Source organism: Misgurnus anguillicaudatus, chromosome 4 (genome assembly GCF_027580225.2).
Source record: "Misgurnus anguillicaudatus chromosome 4, ASM2758022v2, whole genome shotgun sequence".
Lineage (NCBI taxonomy): Eukaryota > Metazoa > Chordata > Actinopteri > Cypriniformes > Cobitidae > Misgurnus > Misgurnus anguillicaudatus.
In genome coordinates this window covers 34903210-34921741 of record NC_073340.2, presented here as the reverse complement: position 1 = coordinate 34921741, position 18532 = coordinate 34903210, and the positions used below count along the sequence as shown (strand labels likewise).

At 37.4% G+C, this 18532-nt stretch overlaps 1 protein-coding gene across 2 annotated transcripts in view; it reads right to left on the bottom strand.

The window, feature by feature from the left end:
* adam12a (ADAM metallopeptidase domain 12a) overlaps positions 1 to 18532 on the bottom strand; it is a 125176-nt gene that overhangs the window by 16201 nt on the left and 90443 nt on the right. For both annotated transcript variants that reach the window (XM_055175353.2, XM_055175352.2), the window contains exons 11-16: positions 17630 to 17778; positions 10866 to 11043; positions 7810 to 7899; positions 7465 to 7660; positions 7132 to 7240; positions 3443 to 3641 (exon numbers count right to left, since the gene is read on the bottom strand). In XM_055175353.2, the coding sequence (XP_055031328.2) occupies positions 3443 to 3641; positions 7132 to 7240; positions 7465 to 7660; positions 7810 to 7899; positions 10866 to 11043; positions 17630 to 17778 (921 nt within the window). The remainder of the gene's footprint in view (positions 1 to 3442; positions 3642 to 7131; positions 7241 to 7464; positions 7661 to 7809; positions 7900 to 10865; positions 11044 to 17629; positions 17779 to 18532) is intronic.

Sequence of the window (18532 nt, the reverse complement as noted above, 5' to 3'; positions counted from 1 at the left end):
AGGGGCCATGGCATGAAAATCAGACTTTTTCCATGTTTAAGTGCTATAATTGGGTTCCCATTGCTTCCATCAACATAGAAAATGTGAGAAAGATCAACCCAGTAACCTAGTTTTGGTAATCATTTTCTACAAACACATGAAAAAATAGGTCGTTGAAATTTGGCTCTCCTTATGATGTCATAAGAAGCTCTTTTAATAATAATACCGCCCCTTAATCTGCACTATCCAATCACAGCACTGCCATTAAGTGGAGAGAAAAGCACAATTGAGTTTTAATTGAAACAAACCACCATCATTGTGATCAGTGTTTAAATTTCATCCGCTCATTTCCATTTTAAAGGACACACCCAAAACGGCACATTTTTACTCACACCTACAAAGTGGCAATTTTAACATGCTATAATAAATTATTTATATGGTATTTTGAGCTAAAACTTCACATGTGCTCTGGGGACACCAAAGATTTATTTGACATCTTAAAAAAAGTATTGTGCCATGGCCCCTTTAAGTTTCTGATTGTTTTGTGTATAAAATTACTCGCTGATCTCATTAAAACACTAAACTTAAATGATTACTCCATTTTCATTAAAAAATCCCAATAATTTACTCACCCCCATGTCATTCAAGATGTTATGTCTTTCTTTGTTCAGTCGAGAAGAAATTATGTTTTTTGAAGAAAAAACTGAAGGATTTTTCTTTATATAGTGACTTTAGTGGACCTCAACAGTTTACAATTCAGGACTCTAAACGATCCCACCCAAGTTATAAGGGTCTTATCTAGCCAAACCATCGTCATTTTCGCAAAAAAATGTTTTGAACTAGCCGTTTGGAGTGCCAGCCAGACCTTACATATTACGTAATCACGTAGAAAGGTCAACAGTGATGCGTGGGTCAATGTATAAACAACCCGCACACGACCAACGTTTTCAACTAACCCGACCCGCTTCCTGTCTCGCATTTTTTAAAAGTAGCAATTGTTTAAAATAGTTAATTAGCATCTTTATTTCAAGCGACATGGGGGTAAGGAAATAATCGGGATTTATTTATGAAAGTGGAATATTCCTTTAAGCTTTTTTCCATTTTTAAAATTAGAAAACCTTTATTTATGAATCAGCAGGACATTCTCAAAAAAAGATTTGTCAGATTTATTAGACTTCTGAGCACAAGAGTACAGCTTAATAAAGTCACACGAGCTCATGTTTCACTCCGACAGTCATCAGAAGTCAAGCAGCGGAGAAACTGCTGGAAAGTTCTCTGGTTTTCCACATTTTGTGGTTCAATCTGTCAGACTGTGAAACACCAAAGCCAGTGGAGCGTAAGCTTGATCATAGTCTAGACATCAAAGTTTCTGGGCTATGCAGTGCTGTCTGAAAAACATCAGTTTTCCTCCAGAATAAATTGCAGAATTTATTGTTACAGTAAATGTTTTAATACATTAACATTGATGTATTTGGCAGGTGCTTTTATTTTATATATTGAGAGTTTATATTTTCATCAGTATTGTCTGCTTTCACAGACTTAAGGCTAGTCCCAGACTGAAATGACTGAAATATCTTGAAATATGTCAGTATCATAGTTTGCCGCAGGGATGACGTATTTTTGTAGGCAAAACTTGGAAGCAAGATAGCATTTTAGCTTTAGGATTTTTTGAATGGGTTTTGGTTAAATGCCTTGGGTTAAAACAAGCCCAATATATTTTTCTGTTTTATTCTATTGCATAAAGCACACCAATAATACCCCCACTTGTAAAGTTGTGATTTTTAAAGCTTTTACGTGTCTTTAAAGGGATGGTTGCTGACAACAGGGTTCCCACACCTTGGGTAACTTCAAATTCAATGACCTTTCAAGGATTTTCCAGGTCCAATACACTCAAATTTAAGGACTAAATGTGGGGACAAATTTCAAGTGAGAGCAAGGTTACATTGTGTTACCTTTAAAGATACATTGTTACATTTCCCTTTCAAGGGAACTCACGCTGTGTCAATGCGGTGACACTTTGGGGACGCCTCCAGGGGTAAGTGCGTCTGAATGTGTATATCAAATTCAACCAATGGTGAGGCTTAACGACAAAGACAGGGTGATGCGGGGGTCAGGAAGTATATCGCTATCTGATATATTGCCAAAGACGGCGTTACACGGACGCAGGAAGTATGACAAGGGAGACGCAGCGTCTCGTTCCCTTCTCAGGGAACAACAGTTACATACGTAACCCGAGACGTTTTCATGTGTCAAACACAACTACTCAACATTCGCATTCAGAAGATATAAGCATTTAAAGCGAACAGTTTAGCACCTGTTCTTAAAAGTCTAGAATTTTTATGATATTATCCTACACTACACAGGGAATAATATGGATTTTTTTCCAGAAAACGTCTTGCATAAAATAGATTCAAGCACTTTCAATGACCTGTATCTATGTATTTATATTTTTTAAAACTTCCCAGAGCCTTGAATTTTTTTCCCCCAGATTCACAAACTTTCAAGGATTTTAAGAACCCGTGGGAACCCTGTAACAAGTTGCTACATGGGACTACAGATGTTGTCGGGGACTTTAAACATCATCACGCATGAAGATCTCAAAAACAACACAATTCCCAACAAATAAATGTATTTAATAAAGTTTAAAAGAGCTGTTGGAAGCTTGGTGGTGGTGATGACGTTGATGTCAAGAGACTGTGGTGTAGTTTGCATGTAGCCCAAGATTAGCTTTTAATTTCTAGTACATGCCTTTAGACTTCAAAATTCATAAAAGTTGTGTTTATGTGAAGATTATCTTGTTGTACAAAACTTTTGTTAAACACAGAGATTATTATTTTCAAAAATCCAAAAGTCTATGAGAAAAATAAATGGGCTTTTTGGCGAGCGAACCAGTGTCCCGCTTCACTTCTGGGTTGGCCTAACAAAATACGTCATCTTTGTGGCACTCTTTCGTTTTGTCTCAAGACACCAGTAACGTTTATTTCTAAGGGATTTTTATAAAAGTGACTTCAAAATCTTCATTTAACAAATGAAAAGTCCTGGCTTAAGATAAGTCTTGTCTGTAAAACCGGGTCTACGTCTTCAGTGGAAATTGAACCCATGGACTTTGTACCATTTGAGCTACAGGAATACAAAGGCTCAACAGACTCCACTAAGGTTGTGGATTTTTGTGCATTGAGATGGGAATGGGAAATGGGAATGTTAACAGATTACAGACTTTCCCGGGCAGTTTCAACAAAGCATTGCTCTAAAATTCCAACAACTAAATAAAAATAAGCACAACTTCTATAGTAAAAAAAAAACATCCTTGAAATTCCTGAAAAACACTTAAATCTGTTTGTAATTCTTTTCAGTCCTGCTGTTATTGATCTGAGTAACCTTGAGTTCAATTAAATGAAAATAAATAAATAAGCTGATTTGTTTCCTCAGGTGTAAATAAACTCATCTCATTATTTGTCCTCACCATGTTTTCTCCGCATTTGGTGCCAGTCAGCACAAGGCCCGGATCAGGCATGTCGTCTCCCAGGTAAACGTGTGTCCCGCGGCAGAGGATACGGCCTCCCTCCTTGAGCGGGATGTTGGTCTCTATGGAAACGGCGTTGGTGCCAATCACTGGTCGGTTGGCTCCACCCTGACACTGGATCTTACCGCATTTAGCATCACTGTAAAACAGCAGGACAACAGAAATTGATACATTAAACTCTTTAAATATAACTTGTTATTTATAAACAAACGCTTGACACAATCTTATGATTTTATAATTCAGTGTACTGAAAGTTGCTTTTATGAAACAAAAAAGTATTTCAAATGGTGACGTATATTTTATTAGATAATTATATACAGTTTTTTTACTTCGCTCTGTTACAGACCTGCAATGCATTTCTGGCTTGTAAATCTTCACTTTGAGGCTCATTGATCTAAATCATTGTGTCAAGTTTCCGTAATCTAAAAGATCCCAGAGACTTTTCCAGGCGAAAATAAATCGAATGATTTTGCAATGCTGCAGTGTGTTTCCTCCGTTGAGAATCACAGTAATGTCACTCTGACATACAAATGTAGGGTTAGGTTAAGTCCTATGAAGCCAAAAAACATGGAGAAATAATGAGATGTCTTCACCATTGAAGACAAATTACTACATTCAGACGACGTTTCTCACGCAGTTAAGTCCAAAAACATAAGAAAGACAGACGGACAAACAGGCAGATGAACGTGGCTCAGGTCCATTTGGCCAAGCTAAAGAGTCATTAGATGCTGAAATAAGCTATTTCCTTTTCTCTCTCTCTCTCTCTCTCTCTCTCTCTCTCTCTCTCATATGATCTGTAAAACAACTAATACACTAGCAAAATGTGCTACTGTACCTGTATATGCAAAAAAAATATATAATATTGGTAGACTACAGGATCTGTGTGTATTAGAGGTCTTCTCAGATCCAAAGAAATGACCGAATCACTTTTAACCATAAATTTCCCAGACCCGAGACAAACTCGACAAAATTAGACCCAAGTCTACAGAGCACTAAGGGAACATGGATCAAAAATTAAATAAAGTTTAGTTTCGCGTGCGCACGTGAAACTATCGCGTGCGCACGTGAAACTATTGGGTGTGCATATGAAACTATCGTGTGCGCACATGAAACTATCGAGTTTAGTTTTGCGTGCTCACGTGAAACTATCACGTGCTCATGTGAAACTTTCGCGTGTGCATGTGAAAGTTTTGCTTTCATGTGCGCACGCGATAGTTTCACGTGCGCACGCGAAACGAAACTTAAAAAAAAATTCTGCACATGAAGGTTTCGCGTGAGCACAGGACATTAGATTTTTTTTAGTCCAATGTCACCTTAGGGGCTCGGTACAAGTCTGACCCGACCCAGTGGCATTTTTTTTAACTCAACTGGACCCGAATGGAAACGACACCGACGTGTGTGCAGTCAGCCCCGCACGCACCAATCAGACAGAAAGTGGCCTCGCATCCAATTTGGTCCGCTGCTTTATTACATTTATGCATTAGGCAGATGCTTTTATCCAAAACAACTTACAGTGCATTATGAGGTATACATTTTATCAACATGTGTTCCCTGGGTTTGATGCCATGACCTTTTGCGCTGCCAGTGCATTGCACTACCACTGAAGCATTTATTTTCATTTGTTATCGAACAACAACACCAAGGCAACCGCAAAAATGTGCATTTAAAATGTATTGACAGGTTTGGCTCAAAGAACATTTACCTACCGCCAGCCACACAATGTTGCAAGCGCTCTTGGCAAACAGCAGGGGAGTTGGAAAAGGACTAGATGCACACACACGAGATCGGGTCTTCTCGAATCTTGGGTAATTTTAAATTACCCGAGGCCAGATGTCAGTAATAATATACCTGACCCGTGTCCGAGGCACACGTGAAACTTTTAGACCCGAACTTGCTTGGGTTAGACCTCAGGTTTTCGGATCTAAGTGGACCCGTGAAGACCTCTGGTGTGTACACGAGACAGACCGGCAAAACAGAAGAGGGAAAAACTGATGAGAGCGTTTAAAATTTAATTTAAGTCTTTCCGCGCTATTAAGAGTCAATTAAGAGAAAACGCTTCCCTGCCAATGACGAGTTTTTCCGGCAATCCATATTTCCGCTATTATCCACCAGGTGGCACTCTTACCCAACTTTTAAAACCTGGAAGCACCCCATCACATCACACAGTTGAAACTCATTGTATGTTTTGATCATTGCTCTGAATCTGATCTCTATCAAAAGTCTTTCACAAAACGCCATTATCTCAGCTTTTTGCTCAAAATGTGGTATTTTTGAAGACACCTACCCATAAATGAGAGGTAATAAAAAGAGAAAAAATGAAGGTAGGATGAAATGTTTTTTTTGTAAACACAGGGTCTGTTCTTTCATTTGATACATTGTATGTTTATATATTAAAATAATTTTTTTATGGAAGGCATTTAATTTTAAACTTTTTTTTAAACGCTGGTGGGGAAAGAGTTAAAAAGAGAAGCACCCTTAAAAAAAGAGCCCATACTCACATCAGAATTACAGAGGATATGAAGGCACTTTATATACTCTGCTTTTCTCAAAATCACTCATTAAGACGGCGTCACGTCTTATACTTATAAATATATAAAATCTCTATTAATTTCTAAAGGAAAGTCTGCATACACTACATTACATACACTCTAAAAATGTCTGGGTTATTTTTGACCCATAATAGGTAAATATTGGAAAAAACACATGCTGGGTTAAAAATAAACCAACTGTGGGTTGTTGTTATGCAACCATGGATTATAACAACGCAACAGTTGGGTTAAAACTACCAAGCACTGGTTCAATTTTAACCCAGCGGTGTTTATCCACTATAAGTCAAAATAAACCAGGTATTTTTAAAGTATAACTGTAATATATGTCTTTCTGATGTATTTATAATTCAACACATCCACACTGCCATATATAGTTCAAAAATCTTTGTTTCATCAATTCTCTAGCAAAAACCTTCATTTAACAAATCAGTTTTCCTCCACAAAGAAATTCTGATGCAAATAGTGAAATAAAAACTCCTGACATATTATCTACAAATAAGTTGTCACACTGATATACTTAATAAAAATATCCTTATTATATTCTTCCACAATGAAGATCTTATTTTCATATTTTTTGAACTTCAAAATGCCAACAAACATCTCAATGTTTATTTCTTACATGTGAAGTAAGCTTGTGTGACATTAAAGGACAAAGCGGTGAATAATGAACACAATCCTGGCACGTATATATATCATCAATATGCCTGGAGGCCTCTTCTATCTTTTTCATAAAGTAGAGATGGTGGAAGAAACAACATCGCAAAGTTACAACTAAATGGTGAAATTGGATTTTTTGTTAAAAAAAATCACATCAATCATTTATTTATTTATGATATGATATTAGGTGGCAATGACATCCCACCTACTCATCTCTTTTTAGTCTCATCTGTGTCTCCTCTGCTCTTCTAATCTCCAGTTATAAAATGCAACAGAGGATATCATCATCTTGTAGTATTAAATGACTATTATAATTTAAATCTAAATTTCTTTTAATGTTCTACCTGAGCTATTCTATTTCTTCATATTTAAACGAAAGTTTTCCTTAATATTACTTTGACATCACCAAACGTTTTCTCCTACCGTGCTTCACATTTGGCAAATGATCCTTTAGCATCTTTCCCACAGTTCCCATATGGATCTCCAGCAGAATTCACTCGCTCGAAACAGATTCCTGGAGCTGGCTTAGCACCTGTCGAACACACATACCCACACAGTGTTCATGCACAATTCTAATTTGTGCCATTACATTTGTAAGGAAAATCATTTAAAAAATCTTTAAAAGTTTTAAGAAAAGGTGACAGTTTCAGTATTTGAAGTTATGAGCCGCATTGAACACAAACCAAAGTGACATTATTCATCACAGGTGTACAGGTGTAATGTTTCCTCCAGTACAGAAGGTGGCGCTGCACTCACCCTGACCCCACAGTGTAATACACTGCTGCTCATGTGTTTGACAGATGCCATTGTAACAGTGGCCATCCACACTCTGACAGGCGTGTCCGTCGTGCAGGTACACATTCGCTGGACATTGTGGGTTGGCGCCTGTGCAAAACTCTGGTAGGTCACATGAGTTACTGGACTCACGGCACAAGGTACCTGCAGGCTTCAACTACACACACACACACACACACACACACACACACACACACACACACACACACACACACACACACACACGGCAATATTAGAGTTCAAAAGCTTATCTTTATAGCTCAGGAAATTAAATGTAGATTTACAGATTTAGATGCCACAGGTTACCTGACAGTTTTCACAACACTGTCCATGTGCACACACAGCATCTTCCTTCAGGGTGCATGTACTGGCATTACAGCACGGGTTCATACACTCCTACACAAAAACAAAATGAAATGGAGAGACAGATAGAGAGTGAGACAGATTCATCAGTGAATTTCCAGAGACACAGAAAGTCACATTTTCACCCCAATGAATCACCACTAGTATTTTACTATAAAATGAAAATACAGTAAAAATGGCAGCTTTAAAAATGACAGCAGATTGTTGGCATCTGTGCTGCCAGTATTTTACTGTAAATTGAAAATACAGAAATCTACTGTATGTTATGTTTGCATTAATAAATTGTAAAGTAATTTCACAGTATGTGTACTGTAAAAATGACAGGAGGTTGTTGCCGTCTGTGCTGCCAGTATTTTACTGTAAATTAAAAAATACAGAAATCTACTGTAGTCTTTGTTTACATAAAAAACCTGTAAAGTATTTTTACAGTACGAATACTGTAAAAATGACAGTAGATTGTTGCCGTCTGTGCTGCCAGTATTTTACCGTAAATTGAAAATACAGAAATCTACCGAAGCCTATGTTATATTACCATTAATAAACTGCAAAGTAATTTCACATTATGAATACTGTAAAAATGATAGTAGATTGTTAGCGTCTGTCTTGCCAGTATTTTACTGTAAATTGAAAATACAGAAATCTACTGTATGTTATGTTTACATTAATAAACTGTAAAGTAATTTCACAGTATGAATACTGTAAAAATGACAGTAAATTGCTGACTTCTGTCTCGCCAGTATTTTACTGTAAATTGAAAATACAGAAATCTACTGTATGTTATGTTTACATAATAAACTGTAAAGTAATTTCACATTATGAATACTGTAAAAATGATAGTAGATTGTTGGCGTGTGTCTTGCTAGTATTTTACTGTCTTGCCAGTATTTTACTGTAAATTGAAAAACAGAAATCTACTGTATGTTATGTTTACATAATAAACTGTAAAGTAATTTCACGGTATGCTTGCTGTAAAAATGGCGGTAGATTGTTGGCGTCTGTGCTGCAGTATTTTAGTGTAAATTGAAAATACAGAAATCTACTGTATGTTATGTTTAATGAATTAACTGTAATGTAATTTCACAGTATGCATGCTGTAAAAATGATGGTAGATTGTTGGCGTCTGTGCTGACAGTATTTTACTGTAAATTGAAAATACAGAAATCTACTGTATGTTATGTTTACATTAATGAACTGTAAAGTAATTTCACGGTATAAATACTGTAAAAATGACAGTAGATTGCTGACGTCTGTCTTGCCAGTATTTTACTGTAAATTGAAAATACAGAAATCTACTGCATGTTATGTTTACATTAATAAACTGTAATTTCACAGTATGAATCAGGTCAAATGAAAGTAGATGGCTGGCATCTGTGCTGCCATAATTTTACTGTAAATTGAAAATACAGAACTCTACTGTATGTTATGTTTGCATTAATAAACTGTAATTTCATGGTATGAATACTGTAAAAAAGACAGTATATTGCTGGGGTCTGTCTTGCAAGTATTTTACTGTAAATTGAAAATACAGAAATCTACTGTATGTTATGTTTGCACTAATAAACTGTAAAGTAGTTTCGCAGTATGAATGCTGTAAAAATTACAGTAGATTGCTGTTGTCTGTGCTGCCAGTATTTTACTGTAAATTGAAAATACAGAAATCTACTGTATGTTATGTTTGCATTAATAAACTGTAATTTCATGGTATGAATACTGTAAAAAAGACAGTATATTGCTGGGGTCTGTCTTGCAAGTATTTTACTGTAAATTGAAAATACAGAAATCTACTGTATGTTATGTTTGCACTAATAAACTGTAAAGTAGTTTCGCAGTATGAATGCTGTAAAAATGACAGTATATTGCTGGCAACTGTGCAGCCATTATTTTACTGTAAATTGAAAATACAGAAATCTACTGTATGTTATGTTTGCATTAATAAACTGTAATTTTGCGGTATTAATACTGTAAAAATGACAGTATATTGCTGGGGTCTGTCTTGCCAGTATTTTACTGTAAATTGAAAATACAGAAATCTACTGTATGTTATGTTTGCATTATTAAACTGTAATTTTGTGGTATGAATACTTTAAAAATTACAGTAGATTGCTGTTGTCTGTGCTGCCAGTATTTTACTGTAAATTGAAAATACAGAAATCTACTGAATGTTATGTTTACATTAATAAACTGTAATTTCACATTATGAATCAGGTCAAATGAAAGTAGATGGCTAGCATCTGTGCTGCCAGTATTGTACCGTTTACCGTACGGGAATCAGATCCATGACCTTTTGCGCTGTTAACGCTCTTTCAGCTAAACTACGGATGATCAAAACAGTCCCACATATTTAAAATAAAACTTCTGCAGGTATGTGTTAGGATAAACACTTTCCACTAAAAATGGCTTTATGAAAAGTGAGCTAACCAGTTTGTTTATTAAAATAAAATGGATCAAGTTTGTTTCATCTACACTGTTGTGCTAAAAAGTTCCCAGTACCTCTGAGACAAGTGTGTCTCACATACAGGCAAAAATGTAATAGCCTTTACATGTCAAACTAATTTACTGTACCATACACTTCCCAATGACTGCTGGCTGTATGGAAATTCACATTACATAAATTAAACATGAAAAGTGTTGACAGACGCACTCGTATAGCTACACAACATTATTATGTTTTTACATTAGGAGCTGCCAGCACCATTTTAGCAAAGACATTAAGGAGCAGACTTTAAAACCCCCAGCAATACCTAAAGCATTTTAACACTAACAATGCTTTTTTTCTCCAGCGTGACAGACGCGTCTCATTCTCGGCTTCATTTCTTGCGGTGTGGATGGAGAAAAACATTGAGCTGCAGAAATTGTTTATTTCACTTGCCACAGATTTGGAGCAACAAATGATTCATGACTCACCGGAGAGTGTGAAATTTCCGGCGCATACAGTACGAGACGCTTGAGGGAAACATGTTAACGTCTGTATAAAATATGTTTTCATTGAACACACGTACATCGAGATCCCCGCAGTCGCACTGCTCTCCCTCCTCAACGTAACCGTTTCCACACTTCTGTCCTCCGTAGAGCACCTTCACCTCTGGCATGTTAAACAAACACATGCCTACGCCTTTCTCCAAACTCGCCGCCAGATCCTTCTTACTGCACGTACTGAACACCGTAGGGAACGGGTACCTGAAACAACAGATGTAGAAATATACATTTAATCATACAAACTCAACCTAAAGCAGAATTTGCCAGTCATTTTACTTCAGTAATGTGACATATTTACCAGTAAAACTGGACAGGGTCTCTTTCACACTGCATACATGAGCAACAATTTCTATTGCCATACATATTACTGCATTGCAGCCTTCATACTGCTAAAGTGCAGAAAAAGACCAGCTTGGGTCCTTACAAAAATGAAGTTTAACGAAAACCTGCATTTTCTGTTACATTGCTTGCGGGTGCTGTGGTAGTGCAACAACCAAACTTAAATTCGATCTTGCAGTTGATTGAGAAGTACTGTTGACTTATGACTTAAGAATTGAATCATACTCGGTCTTAAAAGACTTGACACCAGCACCCACTTTTTAGAAACATTTTAGACCAGGACGGTGAGGCAGAAAATCCAGAGCATCTCCATAATATCAACATAATGTATCAAATAAAACAAAATCAATCTTTATACGATATTATTGCCGCACACTTTATAGCATTAATGTTAATTGGCATTAAAAGGATAGTTTTTTTACCCAAAAATTTTAATTATTTTATTATTTCGTCACCCTCAAGCCTATAAAACCTGTAAAAATTAGTTTTTTCCTGAACACAAAGGAAGATACTTGTAATCAAGCATGAAACAGGAGCACCATTGACTTCCAGTGTAGGAAAGAAAAATACTATGGAAGTCAATGGTGATCAAACGGTTTGGTTATAAACATTGCTTAAAATATCTTCCTTTGTGTTCAGCAGAACGAAATGTATACAGGAGTTACTAAATGATGACAGAATTTTCATTTTTGGGTGAACAATCCATTTAAATTACTGCATTATTGGCAAGATTTCCTTAAACTTTCCTTCAACAATCAATTCAATCATTTTTCTCGTCTCAATTAAATAGTTTTTTCTTGGTCATAAAAATGCACAATAAGAGCAGCAGTGGTAATAAAGATAATAAATAGTGTTAATTTTGACTGTGTTCATGTCAAACCCTTTTGACAGTTCATTTCTGACAGCCACATACTGTATATACAAATAAATCAACCAATCTCATAATGGAATTCATGTCAGGGAAATGTAAGTGCTGATTGATGTGAGGACCAATGAAATGAGTCCCAGAAGAGACAATTGAAAGAGATAAGAGATATTTATGGGTCTTGGGACTGTTAGTCATTACCCTGACACAGTTTTTCTCCCCTACAAAACTTTCTGAGATGTAGATGAAGTAAAGTTGTTTGCATTTGTGTGTGTGTGTGTGTGAGAGAGAGAGAGAGAGAAAGAGAGAGCTCTTTTGACTTAAAAAAATAAGCATCCATCCAGAACACCTAGCAACAATGTAGAAATGTGATGAAAAACAAACACCCCGGCAACTGCATAGCACTCAGAACTCCTTAGCAACCACCAAGCTAAAAAAATCCATACTGTACCAACATCCTGGCAACTATTCAATTTTATTAAATTCAATTTTATTTATAATTCACAATTGTTTAATTGTTTCAAAGCAGCTTACATGAATAAAAACTACCCAAAACAGCCTGGCAGTGATCAATCAAACAGCAAACATTTCATACCAACCACATAGTAACATCATGGCAACTACCCACAACACCCTGGCAACTGCATACCGTAAGAACTCCTTAGCAACCATCAGGCAGTGATCAAGCAAACACCAAACATTTTATAGCAACCACATACTGTAGCAACATACTGTGAAAAACAGTCAAAATACCTTAGCAACCACATAGCAACATTCTGGCAACTACCCGCAGCACCCTGGCAACTGGATATCGTAAGAACTCTTTAGCAACCATCAGGCACTATTCAAGCAAACACCAAACATTTCATACCAACCACATAGCAACACACTAATGAAACAGTCACAATACTTTAGCAACCACATAGCAACATCCTGGCATCTACCCGCAACACCTTGGCAACTACATACTGTAAGAACTCCTTAGCAACCAATAGACAGTTATCAAGCAAAGACCAAACATTTCATACCAACCACATAGCAACACTAATAAAACAGTCACAATACCTTAGCAACCACATAGAGACATCCTGGCATCTACATACCGTAAGAGCTCCTTAACAACCTTCAGGCAGTGATCAAGCAAACACCAAACATTTCATACCAACCACATAGCAACACTAATAAAACAGTCACAATACCTTAGCAACCACATAGAGACATCCTGGCAACTACATACCGTAAGAGCTCCTTAACAACCTTCAGGCAGTGATCAAGCAAACACCAAACATTTCATACCAACCACATAGCAACATACTATAAAAACAGCCAGAATAGCTTAGCAAACCCATAGCAACATCCTGGCAACTACCCACAACACCCTGGCAACTGCATAACGTAGAAACTCCTAAGCAACCATCAGGCAGTGATCAAGCAAACACCAAACATTCCATACCAACCACATAGAAACATACTATAAAAACATTCAGAATACCTTAACAACCCCAGCAACATCATGGCAACAACCCACAACACCCTGGCAACTGCATAACGTAGAAACTCCTAAGCAACCATCAGGCAGCGATCAAGCAAACACCAAACATTTCATACCAACCACATAGAAACATACTATAAAAACATTCAGAATACCTTAACAACCCCAGCAACATCATGGCAACAACCCACAACACCCTGGCAACTGCATAACGTAGAAACTCCTAAGCAACCATCAGGGAGCGATCAAGCAAACACCAAACATTTCATACCAACCACATAGAAACATACTATAAAAACATTCAGAATATTTATTTTGGTATAGATTTATAATAGTTATATTTACATGTATGTATTTGGCCGACACTTTATCCAGAGCAACTAGTGGATTCAAGGTAGATATGTGTGTTTCCTAGGACCGAACCCATGACCTTTGTGCTGCTTATGCCATGCTCTACCAATTGCTTCTAATGTGAATAATCTTTTGTTTTTAATCTTATTAATGCACAGATATATCAATATAAACACTAAGCTGAATAAATTCTGTCCGAAACAGACACATAGTTTTATGAATGATTTACATAAACATGTTTTACATGTGTAATTTTTAATAAATTAATTTAATGTAATTTAATTAAATTTCTCTTAAACAACCCATGCAAAATTAGTGAATTTCATTTAAAAATTACAAAATGTTTTATACTTGCTAACAGCTTAACCTGGAGTTAGTAAACATTAACCAAGCTTGGTCATTTTATTGCAGACATAGCTTCAGTGTGCACAGGTTTAAAGTTGGAAACAACTTCCCAGGCTGCTTAGATAATTTCTTTTGACAATACATCAATAGTTTGTAAGGTTATGGCAACCTTACGATCTCTATCGTGAAGCCAATACGGAAGTGATTTAAACTGCAATTCATTGTCTGGCCGCTTGAGTCTGGCTCCAAAAGGGAGTCAATCCCAATTAGGGTGGCCATTCGTGCCGGTTCCGCCGCACACGTCCCGAACATGTTTTCGGGTGAGTTCTCCGGAAGTCGCGTTGGTCGACCGCATATGTCATCAAGGTTTAATATTTCGGGTTCAATTTCAGAAAAGCATCCGTTACATTTCAAGGTGATAATGAAAGTACAATGGTTGTATGTCTTAAAAGAAATAAATCTTAATTTTCGAATGTATTTTAACTGAAATGTGAGAACCTTGATGACATATGCGGTCGAGCAACGCGACTTCCGGAGAACCCACCCGAAAACATGTTCGGGACGTGACCACGAATGGCCACCCTAATCCCATAGATCCCCATGGTACAATGCCCAACTTTACAGCAGAAATAAAGTTTACAGCCTGGTACAAAAAGTGTTTTTGGTCTATATAGCTAATTTTGCACTTCATGACCAATGTGAGGGGGTAAATTTAACAGTATAAATTATATTAAGCCTTAAAGTTCTGCATAATTAAGGCCGTGGCCACTTGAGTGACGGGTGAACGGCCACTGCAGTCACTACTGTTGAGCTAGGCGGCTGTGGTTTCAGCCCATGTCCCGCCTCTTTAACCATTTGCGGTTATCTGCGAGTGATGCTTGATGATGCAATTCCAAGATGGCAACGGCAAGCCCCGTTAACTATAAAAGCTCTTACAAACCTATGGCTGACGTCACGGACACTATGTCCATATTTTTTACAGTCTATGGATTAAAAGCAAGTAAACAAGATATTTTGAGCACACCTGTCCCTGTTCCCCATTACTCTCACCGCTGTATAACTTTAGATGAATCCATATCATCAAATGATGGCTACTTAAAACTAACCGAATCAAACCCGTCAGAATGAAGGAGCATTTTCAGTCTTCAGGTCATTTTTCATAATTAATTCTTAATTAATGTAATTATATAGATGTGAGGCTTCTAAGCGAGCACCTGCTGTGATGTTGCATTAATTGAAGCTTTGATGTATGATAGCTCTCTCTCTCTCTCTTTATCTCTCTCTCTCTGAATGATGTTCTCAGGCCCACATTCTCATTTGTATAAGACGCTTAAGGCAGGTGAAGAAAACAGACAGATTTCTCCATCGCTCTTCCCCTGTGAGTCATGCATCTGTCTCTGTTCGTCTCTGTCTGTCTACTGCTGGATGAGATCTGGTTTTCTCATCTGGTTCTCAGGACCTTGTCCTACATCTCGTGACACCTTTATAAAGCACATCCTCGAGCATTGAGTTACAGGGTATTTTGTGGGTTCATTCCAGTTCAGTCCAGTTAAAACACTATGAATCTCTGACCTCTTCGATGAGCAGATGAACTGATATGCACTGAATGCTGGGATTGTGTTGGCCAGTCAACTATCTCTTGAGGAAAAGGATAAACGGTGTGGAAATGTGAAATTTATTTGCCTGGATTTATAAAAGACTATTACAGCGAACCCAAAACTATTGCTACATTTGAAATATCTGGAAAATATTTATTTACATTTTTATCTTTAAACGTAAAATTATTTAGAGAGTTGAAGGCTAATTAAACATGATCAAATCCCCTAAAAACACAAAATGTTCCCCTCTAAAACAACTTCAGCAAAATTCAGACATAATCACTTTCTGATCATTAAATTTACATCTGTGCTGTAAAACACTCGTGCCACATTTAACTCATAACAAATGAGTCTGGTCATCAATCAAACCTTCTCATTTGAGAGAATTGAATCAGTATGAGATAAAATCATCTCCATCAGCCCAGATTTGTTCAACACTGATGTTTTGAGTTGTTTCTTCATCCAACACCTCATCTGAGCATCTGAAAGCAGAACTTTAAACCAGCTTAACAGCTTAACACATGACTGAAAGAAATGATCAACAGGTTACACATGCTGTGATGTGTTTATTAGATGAGTATCAGTTTGAATGACGCAGGTGTCATTAGCAAGCAGGTGAATTTGAAAGCACGCTAAGTAGTTTGTGTCTAATGGTCCTTCACTATGTGGGCTATTAAGATCTGGTGTTGTGCAGATGACCAAATGAAGCTGATGATGGAGTAATGGGGCAGAACGAGATGAGGACTAACAAACATATCGAGGTGTGATAGGTTGAATGTTTGAAGATGCTATGAAGTTCTGGGTAAGAAATGAACTCACACATCAAATTGACTGATGATGAGTACTTTTGGGGTGTTTCTGGTCTTTAGTCTTCTAATATATATATATAAATTATCTTTTGTTTTTATTCATATTTTATAACCAGCAACACAGATATAAAGATGCAACTATAGAAGTTCATACAAGGATTAAAGGCTTATATACTTTGAATACGTAGTAGATAAGATGTTGGATACATTAACAGAGAGACAGACAAAAATTGGGCATCGTTTAAATGCCACGGCCTACCTGAGCATTGTTTCTGACCATGTCCATTTCTTTATGACTACCATGTACCCATCCTCTGATGGCTACTTCCAGCAGGATAATGCACCATGTCACAAACCTCGAATCATTTCAAATTGGTTTCTTGAACATGACAATGAGTTCACTGTACTAAGATGGTCCCCACAGTCACCAGATCTCAACCCAATAGAGCATCATTGGGATGTGGTGGAACAGGAGCTTCGTGCCCTGGATGTGCATCCCACAAATCTGCATCAACTGCAAGATGCTATCCTATCAATATGGGCCAACATTTCTAAAGAATGCTTTCAGCACCTTGTTGAATCAATGCCACGAGGAATTAAGGCAGTTCTGAAGGGAAAAGGGCTCAATCACAGTATCGAAGCTGAGATCATTCAGCACCATGACAAAACATCACATCACCTGCTCCTTATGATTTTATAGTAAACAAAAATGCATGTGCGTAGCTTCTCGATAGAAAATCACAAATAATAAGCAAACTTCAGATGCTACAGAGAAAAAAACCTACCAAGTGCAGGACTTTAAACACGTCACGTGTCTTTTACGGGATCTTTACGGCATGTGTGTGAATGCACGCACAGATTCTGGAAAATCATTCAGATTTTGGCAGTGTGAATGACCCTTGACTTTTTCCGTGTATTTTCAGTAATGTCGGTGTGACAAGGGCTTTAGTTTCAGAACGAACAGATTAAAAGCCGACGTTTGATTTACCCAGTAGATGGTGTCATGATACAGCCTCCTTTGTCCAGACTCGCTCTACAGCCACACCCCCGCTCTGGTGTGTCATGGTTCATTCCAAAGTTATGTCCAAGCTCATGGGCCAAAGTAACTGCAGCACCGAGGGGGTTATCAGAGTGGTCCTGAAAACAAAGTGAAAAGAAAACGTCAGTCAAGTACAGTAAAAATAAACCTGCACCTCTATGATTTCATACGTATAACCAATCCATTTCAGTTTAAAGCAAACACAAGTAATTTCATAGTGAGCGACCACAGAGAGCACAGAGGCATTATCCGTTATGTTCCACCTTCCTTTCCATGATTAGATTTGTCCCAAGATCTCCTTACACGAATGTGTTTTCTCTCAGAAAATAGCGACGGGTTGTTTCACATGGTGAGAGAGTCTGTAATGAGCAGACACTAACGCTCTTTATAATTACATTTCCACAAATCCATCAGAGACGCAAAACTCAAGAGCTGTAATCGCTCGTGCGGTGCCAGAACCAAACCAAACTCTTCTGCAGTCCGGCTTTAGAGAGAAGGGTGTGTGCTGATGAATTCAGACAAGACAGATTTACTGTAATTCCTGTAAGTCGATTTGGTAAGGAAAACCCATTGTGGAAAAAATACAAATTTCAGTAAAAGGAGCATAGTTTAAAATTTCTGAGTGATTTTGGTGTGGAAATATATATGCACATAGCCCCGGATTGGCCATCGAGAGGACCGGGAGAATTCCCACAAGGCTGCCCCCAGGTTGTCCCTATGCTGCCAGCACTATTATCCAGCCCCACTCACGTAATTTGCGCGATGTCCCCACCGATTTATGCCCAGGTTGATTGTGTCCCGAGTCCTGCCCACTTATTGGAAAAAAAACAGAACACATTATTTTCTATGAAT